The sequence below is a fragment of the Choloepus didactylus genome, chromosome 15 (genome assembly GCF_015220235.1).
Source record: "Choloepus didactylus isolate mChoDid1 chromosome 15, mChoDid1.pri, whole genome shotgun sequence".
Lineage (NCBI taxonomy): Eukaryota > Metazoa > Chordata > Mammalia > Pilosa > Megalonychidae > Choloepus > Choloepus didactylus.
Window position 1 is genome coordinate 62772378 of NC_051321.1, and position 12547 is coordinate 62784924.

The 12547-nt window shown below is 33.0% G+C and overlaps 1 protein-coding gene across 4 annotated transcripts in view; it reads right to left on the reverse strand.

Moving 5' to 3' along the window:
* CTNNA3 (catenin alpha 3) overlaps positions 1-12547 on the reverse strand; it is a 1946492-nt gene that overhangs the window by 149446 nt on the left and 1784499 nt on the right. For all 4 annotated transcript variants that reach the window (XM_037805370.1, XM_037805369.1, XM_037805372.1 and 1 more), the window contains one exon: positions 9286-9467. In XM_037805370.1, coding sequence (XP_037661298.1) covers positions 9286-9467 — 182 coding nt within the window. The remainder of the gene's footprint in view (positions 1-9285; positions 9468-12547) is intronic.

The window sequence follows — 12547 nt, forward strand, 5'->3', positions numbered from 1 at the left end:
GCATCTTAGATGAACATGAAAAAATAATTAAATAATTGGAAAATTTTTTCTAGGGCCCATCTCCTGCTCAAATAAATGAAAGAATTAGATACTTTTAAGTATCAGGTAAGTCACTGAAATGTAGAAGCCATTTAAGTTCATAGTCAAGATAATATTTAGCAGAATTTACCTGAAGGGAGAGAAAGAAATGCAGCTATAATTCATTAAAAAAATTAAAACATAATCTAATTTCTAAATATCATAAAGAGTAAACATTCACAACCATAATAAATTACAGTGGGCTTCCAGATTAAGATGGCAGATTGACACATAGAGCTAATTTTACTCCTTCTCCAAGCCCTACTAGAACTACAGATGAATATTTTTTTCTAGACACCTAAACCCACCAGGATAGAGGGAAAGAATGATAGACTAGATCACAGAAAGATACTAGGAAACTAGGAAACAGATAACAAGTAGTAAGTGACATAGCAGATGTGAGAAAGTCAGAATTCAAACCAGCTGGGGGGAAATCAAGTTGATTTTACACAGAAAAATCCATGTACCAGTAGAATTGGGGATGAAAGAAGAGACTATGGGAGTACTGAGTGAAACTGATTCCTTTCCCTACTCCCCACCTCTAAACACCTGACCCTTGCTCACCTCAACAAATGTCTTGAGATTTTTCTCTGAAGAGAGCAACACTGAGTCTTTGAATTGAGGCTTTCTAGACATGTATAAGGAATGGGGATAATTTCACTGAAAACAGGGTGATTGAGTGTGTGAGTACTTAATACTACATGAACAGGCAACTCCCACTTCTCAGCTTCCAGAGCCTTCCTTACCTTCCAGGCAGAAATATGGAAGAGAAAACTAATTGGTGCAAAAGGAGAGATTTGCTTTCCTCTAATAAATCTTACATCTTTACGTCTGATCCTAGAAAGTACCAGAGGCTAAATAAAAGGAAGTCTGAGTTGTTAGCAGATGCCACAAACTTGGTGTTAATAATATAAAGCAGGTGATGTGACACTATAGATGACCCTCCACCAAAGAGAAATCATGTTTGAAAACCATAAAGCCTGAGTTTTCTGTCTTGGAATCAGTGTATCACAGAAGGCAGTGACAAAGATGTCTTCCTGAATTTGTAACTGTGAACTGAGTAAAACCTGCTCCATGTCTCCTGTTTAGTTTGAAAAAAGTACTAAATGTTGGGTATAACAAGGGGCAGTGGAATGGAGCATGGAGGCTTAAAACTGACTACATCCAGTTTTTGTAGATTTTTTTTTTCCAGCCCCTAACACAGCATCTTCTAGAAAAGCATCAGGTTTCTAATAGAAATTATCCTATATTATATTTTCCAAGGCCTGCCTATATTATGTGTGCCTCATAACTGGGGCTAGAACCCCAGAGATCCAGATTCTGCTAGTGGTGCCATTCAAAACTGCTTGTCACCTTTCCTACACATGTTTCTTAGATTCCTTTCCTTTTGATCATACCCCCAATGTTATCACTATCTCTTGAATAGCTCCCTGTTTCCTACTTCATAAAAATAAACATTCCAATCTGTTTTCTAAGACCTTCTAAAATCTGTCACTTCCTTCATAGCCATATTAATTTCTCCTGGTACTTACATAATTTTCTTAAAATCTCTAAAATGTATCTGACTCATTCCCACCTCCTGGTCTTCATCCTGTGGGTTTTCTCACTTCCACTATTTCCCTCTACAATCGAACTTCAAGTTTCATTAGAAGTCTAACACAAACTTCACTTGTTGATACTTGGTTCTAGGCTTACTCTATCCTGCACTGATATCCATTCTGTTCTGAGACTCTGAAGTGTTTACAACTAGAAGCTTACACCATACTATACAGTTACTGTTGTTTCCAACCTATCATTTTGTTTCTCCCTTGATGGAAAGGACTGGATCTTTTTCTTCTGTGTTTAACACAAGGGTAAAGACTTGTAATACAATGAGTGGGTGTCCATGTTCTTCTGGAGCTGAACTGACTCCAGTTCAAACCCAATTTATAGGTATATCCTTGTGCTAAATTATCTGACCTGTATGAATCTTGGTTTCTTTAAATATAAAATAGAGGAAATGAAAATCAATAGAACTGCCCTGAGAATAAAAATTAGAAAACATATTTATCCATCATGGTGATGGTATGTAGTAAGCATTCCTCAAATTTTAGCTATTATTAATCTTACTATTAATAATAAAATTCTGGCCCTCTAGAAGAGAGACTTTGTTATTTTTGTTTTTATTATATTTTAACTAGCTATTTAAAATTCTATACAGTCTCTAACTGTAGGACAGAGTTTAGCACTACTCAGGATAACAACTACCTGATAAATATTACACTACCAGATAGGAGCCTATTCTTGCAGGTGCCTGTGACAAACAAGCCAAAATGCCTACAATAAAATAAGTGTAATCTGGGTGGAACTAAGGAATAGTTTATATATAAGTGCTAAACTTAACCCTAAGAAAAAGCATTATACTGTCTGAGAAACACTCTTAGAATTGTGAATAAGAAAAGAAGAGCAAGGTTTCATCCATTTTAAAACAATTGGAGATTTATCACAGTTTTTATTAACAAAAATTGTGTTGAATTTTGATTCAGTTCAAGTGAAAGAGAATATCAGAGGCCAAAATTCAATTTTGCTACCCTCCTTTACTTCATTTTGAACACACAATATCTCCATTATTTGGATGCCTTTGGTACTGACACCTATAGATTGTGAGAATGTTGGGTTGGTTAGCTTTTTCAAAACCTGAAATGTGTCCACTTACCAATAAGTTATTGTTCTATGGAATTAAGATTCCTTTTTTAATGTCTTATCTACAGATTACAATATCCTCAAAGTCACTGACTTAGCAGCATCCTTTTCCAACCAGATTCAGAGTAGGTAAAAAGTAAGACATTAAGTCTATCTACTCACCACCTGTAGAGTGACATAAGCTTACCTTTCCACCTTTAGTTCTACCTCCCAACCTTATTTCCCTTCTTTATCAGCCTGGACCCAGAGAGTTATTTCAACACATCCTTTCTAGAAACTTCAATTCTCTCATCTGTTTAAATTCAGCTAAAAAAATTCCTTTTCAATCTAGAAGTTTAGGTAATACAACCTGCCTTCTCAGAGCACATAAAGAGAAAATCTATTCACTTCAATCCTAATAAATATACTAACTTTCCATTTGTGGCACCTCCACTAATTTTTACTTTTAGTTTTTCCTAGTTGACTACCTTTTATATATCCATATCCCTTTCTCTACTTGAGCCCTTACTCCCATACTATCTTCTAAGCCTTCTCATACTTGTAGGATGACTTCTTCCACAAACAGAAGCCAGAGTCATTAATGATCTCAAATTTCCTCCACTTAATTATATAATTCCTTTCTCTTTTAGAGAGAGATATTTCCTCCTCTTTCCCATGTTTCCTAGGAGAAAGTTTCCTACCTGCCTCAATATTAAATGACAGATTTTTTGGTCATTTGTGCATATTTTTTGTACTTTTGTTTAACAAGTAAGTTTACTTCATTCACATGTTTTAGAAATACTGATATATTTAGTATTATTTATAACACGACTGCATTATTTATATTCATCCTGCATTTTCTTTTCTTTTCTAACATCTTCATTTATATCCTTCAATTATTTTCATCAACTGATACAGAAATTTTATATTGTATTCCCATTATTTTAGAGTTCCCTGAAATTTTAAAATATATGCCTTCTTTATGTAACAAAATATAATGCTAAAACTTCTAAATCCCTCCTAATTATAAGAATAGTAAACATTTTAACTCTGATCTCTCACATTTACATGTCATCTGTACCCAGGCGGACATGGCCATTTGGTCTTTTTTGTTGTCACCATTGTTCAGTCAAGGCTTATTGGGATATACCAACATGTTTACTGATTTCATTACTCACTATTGCTTATTGCATCTTAATTCTTCTTTCAGAGTAGAATTTCAGAACATGTAAATTTAAATATTTCACCTGAGTGGGTCATAGTCTTAGGGTTTCTGTTTCTTACAATGACCTTTATTCAACACAGATTCCAGAATGAAGCATTTTCCCTTGATACTCCTTCTAGCAGGTCCATTGAAATATTTCCAATTCTCTTTTTAGAGGCATGGCTCTATATTTTAACAAAGATCTCAGTTCTAGCTCCCCTGACTTATGTGAGTCTGATAATTCCACTTGGGAATTAAAACAAAACTGTAGTTTCCAATTCTTTAGATCTATATATGGGTTAAAAAAAATAAACAAAAATTGTATACTTTAATAGATTAAGCATATGCTTACCCAACAGTTTTATTATTTTTTTGTTGTTGTTGCTTTTATTCCTGGTTCCTTCTGAGTTCAAATTCAGGTGTTTTGTTGTTGTTGTTGTAACATTGTTTATGTTTGTTTGTTTGTTTTTTGCATTTTTATTTGGTTCTTGTTTTTAAATGTTCAATTCATTCAACTACCATATGTGTATTTACACTTATATAAATATATTCTGTTTTAATCTCCGGGTATAAAACTATAGAAGACACAGTTCATACTTTCAGTCAGCTTACATTCTGCTTGGGATATGGAGGCAAGGGATATATAAACAAATGAACTAGATAATCCAGGTAGTGAGAATGGCGAAGAGGAAAGTAAAACAGGGTCCTCTGTGATATAGAGAGACTGTGGTTGGCAGGGAGTTGGGGGAAGTCCTTACACTAGATGGCCAAGAAAGGCTGCCTTGATGGGGCATTCAAGCTGAGACTAGAAGGCTAGCAATGTAAACTCACGCAAGTTTATTCTGTTTTCTTAATTTTTCTCTCTCTTCTCAGTGCTTTTCTTCTTCCCCTTTATCTCTTTTCTGGCTATAGTTTTTTATTCCTCTTTACAAGTTCATTCTCTCCTTCTGCATTTCCTCTTTCCATTCAACTTAAAATATATTCAAGCATTGAGTAACCTCAAAAATCTTGTCTTGATCATTTACACCCTTCAAATTATTGCTTTGAGCACCTTTATTTTCTCATTTGCTGTATCTCATGTACCTCTTTTAATGTGGCTTTTCTACTTTCTTCATTTAGTGAAGCTAGTCAGATAACAGCAGCCAATAAATTTGAGAACTTCCAAAACTATAAAATCTTTTCACTTTTCACTTTAATTAAAGTTTCTGCAGATAAAACCATTCATTGATCACTCTCTGGAACTCTTAACTACTGCCCAGCCACAGTTTGTATAGTTTGTTGTATAATATTTGTATATTTTGCTTTCTTAATATTGCTTGAGTGCTCTTTTTTTCTAATGAGCTTTTACTTCTACTGCCCACTTCTTAAATCCGTCAGTGTCTCATGGCTTTGTCCTTTATTGTTTTTCCTTCTAATTTCTAGATTCTGTCTATTAATGAGTCAATACTTATGCTACTTAATTTTGGGAGAGGTTAAGAAGCTTCTCATTGCCACTCAATCTGATATTATAACATAACCATTAGTCCATGTTTTTTTCCATACAACTATGTTGTTTTCCATACAAGTGTTTGAACATGAAAGATTTAATTATAATTACTGAGGAGAATGTAAATGTTATTGATCTTAACAATGTAAAAAGAGGTATAGTGGATAGAAGTTGGGTATCATAGAGATAAAAAGGAGGGAGCCATAAGATATAGAAGAAAAGTTGGGGGGTATTTCCTCACCATACACAGTGGGGAGTTAAGAGAAATAACTAGCATACATATAACAAAAAATGATTAATTAAAGAATATAGTAAAGGATAATAAAGATAAACAATAAAAATACCTAAAAATACCAAACTATCAAAAATTAGAAAGGATAGGAGAAAGGAAGGTAAATAGTCACATAAGTGACCTAAATCCTCGTTTGTAAAAATAGCTAATAAAAGATATCTTAAAGAAGAATGCATACTGTTTAGAAAAATGGAAAGAATCACAACAAACAAAATCAGATGAGGTTGCAAGTATCTGCCTCTCTGCGGAGGTAGGGATTGTGTCTCATAATTTGTTTCACATGCACACACACACACATATACATATATACATGTATATACACACACACACATATATACAGCATGGTATAAAATGTATTACATAAAATATGTATAAAATATTAGAATCTTTTAAATATTAGGAAAATATATGTGTGCATGATATTTATTGTTCTAGGTCAAATTCCTAGGTACATGGTAAAAACTTTCAATATTTACATTCATGTTTACTTTTATGTATGGAAATCTTTCTTGAATTATACTTTTAAATAGTCATTTTACAATTTCTTTTCTTTTCCTTCAAGGATTCCAAGTATTGTCTGTTGGATCATCTTTGCCTCTCATCTTCTTGAAGTAGCTTTGAATGCATTTGGTCTGGATTCTCCTCTTTCCAGGCAAGGTCTCTAATCCAAGAGCACCCTCTTACATGATTATTATGAAGTATAGTTCCCTTAGGGTCCAATATTTTTTATATTGGTGGAGTAGAAGTAGGGAAGTTATCATATATTGTGGTTCTCTCTCACTTGTGTAGCATCTTTAGTGTTTACCTTTACATCCCTCTTTCCAATCACTGTTACATTGCCAATGCCACCTCTCCTCTATTTATTTTTCCTTCATAGTGAAGATTCTCTGGGTTTACCAATTCCAGTCCCACTCATTTTGATGCTCTTTCCCCTTATTTGGTGCTATGAAACACCAAATCCTGACCTGTATTCAGTATTTCAATACTACTATCAGATGCTCTCTTTTGCAGCCAATTACTTCTACACTTCATCTGCTATCTTTTCACCCTTCTTCTCTTTTCCATGGAGTGTTTTTATTCTCTCAATCCCTGCTCTCTAGACCCATAGGCTTATGAAAATGAAAGAATGACAGCAGTAGCCCTGTGGGAATTTGGTGTATATTTCCCTACTTAAAGGCAATTTAAAATTCACACATTTCTCTATACCCCAGTAATGCTGAAAGCATGAATCATTTTCTTTATGTTACCTTTGGGACTTTTGGGAAAAGGTGTGTAGAGTGATTTAAATTCAGCCAACTACCACAATTTAGGGCCAAACACAAACCATGTTCTATGTTTTAAAAAACTAATACATATTTATCACAGATACTTAGAATTATAGATTTAAAAGAATCATAATTCAATTGCTCACAATCCAACTATCAAAACATAATAACTGTTTAATACCATTATGATATATTCTTTCCAAAGTTTTGTTTTCTATACACAGGCACATGCATGTCCATATCAAATCTATGTATATATTATATAGATTTATAATATGTTTGTGTGTTTATATGTGTGGAAAGAGGAAAAAAGGGAAGGAAAGAGAGAGAGAAATTGAGACTAATTTGGAATTTTCAGGAGAACAATGTTCCCTAATGAGAGAAAGCATGCTTAAATAAACCTGCTCAGAACCTTTGCCTGCAGACACTGATAGATGGGTCAAAATGGAATTATTCATGTATAAAGAGAAGAGGAGACATTTAGCAGCTAAGAACTGGGGTTGGAAAGAAATGGCAATCACTAAAAGGAAGAAATGGAAGTTGATATCTAAAAGGAATTCTTTATGAAGAGCTATTAATGGTGCATTGTAAATTTAATTCTCTTAATTTCCAATGAAATCTGCAGTAAAATCTTCACTACCATTAGAAAATACATCCTCTTTCAGAATGATGCAAAGTGGTACTGAGTTTGGCCACAAGGAAATTTGCAATCAGAAAATACTGAAGAGGAATGTCTATAGAAGAGCTGTAAAAAAAAATCCATAAAATTTGGATTGGATTTTTTTTTTCTTTTTACATTACATATTTTCCTTTTTCATTAAATACTATTAAATACTATTTTAGAAACTTGACTTTATTTTTTGCAGACTCTCCTTCACATGGTGGCCCATCATTAGTTTAATCATTCCGATTTTTTACATCTTTAATAATTTTGACTTATTCTGCAAAAATGTTGCCCTCATATCAGACTATATCCTCAGGCTATTTTTACTGAAATGAAAAATATATTCATATAGATGTTAAATTTTATAAAGTTTTTAAGATTTATACATATTGAAAAATTACCATAAGGCTTATACCAATTTATGCATTCACTACCATTCTCAATATCAAGTCTATTTTTAAAGTTTTAGACAAATATGTAGATTTAAAAGGTATCTTATTTTAACTTGATTTTTAGGTTAAATATTTTCAAAAATTTATTGGTTTTAACTTTTCTGAGGAGATATTGGCAAATTATCTACTTATATTCTTTGTTCATTTTTCTATTAGGGTATTTTTATTTTATATTTTATAATGTTAATGTGTTCTTTATATATCAATTGCCATTAATACATGTCCATTTGTGCCATTTTTGTTACAAATGTTTACCCCATTTATCCATTTACATTTCATTATTTTATGATATTCTACTGATGTACAGAATTTTAATGTAGTTCAATTTAATATTTTCTTTATGATATTTTCATTGTAATGCTTAAAAAGATTTCCATCTTACTATCAGTGAAAGATTCATGTACATTTTTCCATTTTTATGTTTTTTAATTACATTTACCCTTTACTTTATCTGAAAGTTATTTTTGTGCAATATTTGGTTTCCTGAATTCAGTAGGTCTACTTTGTGGGTATGCTTCTGTTCTGTGGCATTTACAAGTACATCAAGACAAAAATATTTTTAATGTTGTAGTTTACATATTTTAGTAACTGGTAGAGTAATCACTATATATTTCACTGCTTTTTGGCCAGATCTATAAAATGATGTTTTGAAGCTTTGAGAAACATTTTGATTACTTCTGGAATATATATATATACAATGCATGATTCCTTCACGTATATCAGAAAGTTGTCATCATTTCAAATATTTCTAGTTGCTATCTTGAGAGTAAAGGAATGATGTCACTAATAATCTTGATGATACCATATATCACTGTAATGAAACTGATATGGCCATAGAAATCAACAATTCAGATAGCTCCAAAAGAGATACTACCTTCATTTACCAACTTTGTAAAGGTAACATGCTGAGATGATACACAGAAAAAATTCCTGAGGAAAGTGAATGTTTTGAAAGGATATAAAATGATATTCTGAAAATCATTCCTCTTCTGTTTATGACTCAGCCATATTTACTTACCAAAACCTCTAGCCCTGTACACCTTAACACTTTTCTAATTCTATATATTTTTTCTCATGTAACTTAATTTTTGTCACTTGGCACTCCAAGAAATCTGAGTTTTCATTAGCGTAACAAATATTTCTAACCTTTATAAATATTACACATCCTTTCCCACATAATTACCTTGTGAAGTCTGTCATCTCCATCATGATCATACACATCTTCTTGGCCAGGACAATGATATCATTGCTTGTATCATCCCATATCTCAATTTCAGCATCCAGCTTACTCTTGACTTTCTTGAAATCAGCAACTTGCTCTGCAATCTTTTCCTTTTCCGCCTCAGGCAACTGAGTCATCTTAGCCTAAAATATATGATAATTAGACTTATAATCATTCAACTATGTCTAAAAGCATTTCAGAAGGAAGAGTGGTCATTATGGGATACTCATAAAATTTGTTCATTTAAAATCAGAGACACTTCATAAGTTTTTTTTTTTATTTAACCATAACTTCTCAGGTTTCATTTTCCATATGAAAAATCTACTAAATCATAATTATTTGCTCTAGAATTACATTGTGACATTTGAGAATAACAATTTAGAATTGGATATCTGACATAATTTATTCTACTTCTTAAAACAAATGTATGAATTATCAAATTTCTAATACATTAAAATTTTAAATTATTTCAAAGTTAAAATGCATCACAAATATTAGAAAAGCATATATTTTATTTACTTATACTAATATTTCAAAAAATAGAAGTATAACAAAACTTATCCTGAAATATACATTTTTATCTTGAAAAAAATATATATATACACTATCATTTCATGATAAATATGTATATAAGTACATATACACACATATATAGATGATAATGATGATATATGGATGGATAAATAGATTCTTATATAAACACTGAATATACACTGGTAGATTGTAACAGTATACAGATCATATGTACATAGATAAGCATGTGCATAAAATCATAAGTGTGTATGTATATTTTGGTGCATATAAACATATTCAGGTACGTATATGTGTACAAAGTATTGTGGGAAAAGAGCAAAATGTCATGGTCAGGACTTAACAAGGGAGCTCAACTGGTATGCTAAGTCTTGTGTGCTTTTGTTTTCCCATCCACAGTAAGCTTAGCCTGTATTGGCATGGTTTCATTCTTTGGACACATCACATTCTTAACAGCATACAACTTGCATCTTCCATTTACAACCAGGTAAACTGGGACCTATGACATTTCATCAAATAAAAAACAAATTTGAAAGAAAATGGAGTCAATCATTTCAAGGCCATAAAGTTTCAAAAGAGAGCCCAAGCAAAGATAGCTTAAAAATAGTTTCAGATATGCTTAAATAGTGGAATAAGTACATACATTTGAGAAAGGAGCATTCTGAAGGGGAAAAATCACATCATTGGAATTTACTTATTCCATTATTCACAATGGAATTTGTGATACCTAAATGACTATATATTTCCAGATGCTAGGTTTTAGACCTCAGAATACCAAAAACATTAGGTTCTGAATACTGAAAACATGGTTTATTAAACCAATACCTTACAACAGCAAGAAAGCCTAAATATAGGAATGGAAGGAATTAAAAGAATGATCAGTGGAAAATTTAATCAAACATAATCAAAGAAACAATATAAAATGCCTGGCATTATTATTCATTTATTATAACCCTAAACTAGGGTCTAAAATAACCTGTTATCTGTCACATCTCAGGTTTAATTAGCCATGACTAACACATTAAAAAGGAAACAATTGGGGTTGGCCAAGATGGCAGCATAAGATGCTCCAGGGTGCCATTTTCCCATAGAATCTTTGAACAACTAACAAACATTGGCAGAACTATCATCCTCTAAACTCCAGAAAAGAGTTAAAGGGTTGCAGTAACTGGGTGAGTACCGAATCAAGAAAATACAGCTTAAAAGAAATAAGCAAATGTGTATCACCCTAGCTTGCAATTCCCCCAATATATCCCCAGCATAATGTGGAACCAGCTTGTACTCTCATTGAAGGTCCCCAGCCCTGTTCCAGAGAGAGCAGAGTAACCCCTCTGCGCAAACTGGGGTGACTGTACATCAGTGCCAGTCTACGCTGTGTAAGTCCGAAAGACAGAACCAGGAAAAGTCCGAAAGAAGAACCAGGAAACTTGTCTGGGGCTTGCCCCACCAGAACTTGCTCTGCAGGCAGAAGCAACTTGTAGACACCCAAAGCAGTGTAAGAAAAAATTAGGCCAAAGTGGCTTGGAGCAAAGGATTACCTGAATTAAAGTCATATAACAGAGTGCTCAGGAGGGGAGAAAGTCTATTTTATAGGGAATAAAGGGGGCATTTGAATTCCTGTAACCACTAGCAAGCTCAAGTCCAGGACAAAAAGCAGGGTTCACTCAGTCTCAGAAAAGATGGTGAGGACCCTGCAGTTCATATTCTTTTTGGGCTGATCTTCTTAAGAGAAGTGCAACACTCTTGAAGGAGACCAGCAGCCAAAACTGAATCAGAAACTAGCAAAGAATAAGAAAGGTAATTTTTGCTTGGTTTGTTTGTTTTTGTTGGCTCTTAGCATGCAAGCAAATCTCTGTCCTATCACTAGCTGGATACACATTTAAGGAATAGGGAGCTTAGGGAATAAATCCTATAATTAACACTTCAAAACATTAAAATATACAGTAGCAATAGATTACAAGACAAATTTAAAAAAACAAAACAAAATAAAAAACAGCAAATGATGTCCCATGCAAAAGAACAAAATAAAAATCCAAAAACCATTAATGAAGATATCAAATTTTAGACCTGTTGTCCAAACACTTTTAAAATATTTTTCTCAATAAGCTCAATGAAATAAAGAAAAATACAGAGAAGGAACTAAAGACTATCAGGAAAATTATGATATGAGACTCTCAATAAAGAAATGGAAATTTTAAGAAGGAACCAAAGATATTTACTGAAATTAGTAATTCAGATTACAATCACTGAAATGAAAAATTCCCTAGAGGGTTTCAACAGGAGATTGCAGGTGGCAGAAGAAACAATCAATGATCTGGAAGACAAGAATCATTGAAATGATTTAGGCTAAGGAACAGAGAGAGAGAAAGAACTTAAACAGGCAAACAGAGCGTAAGAGGCCTGTGGGACACCATAAAGCATACCAATATACACATTATGTGACTCTCAGAAGAAGAAAGAGAGAAAGGGACAGAAGGAATATTCAAAGAGATAATGGCAGAAAACTTTCCAAATGTAATGAATATGCGCACCAAAGCAAAACCCACAAAGGATAAACTTGAAGACAACCATGTCCAGACACACAGTATTGAAGCTGTCAAATACCAAGGACAAAGAGTGCTGAAAGATGGGGGGAAAAAAAAGCAACAGATTATGTACGAGGAGTCCCAATAAGATTACTTTCCAATTTCTC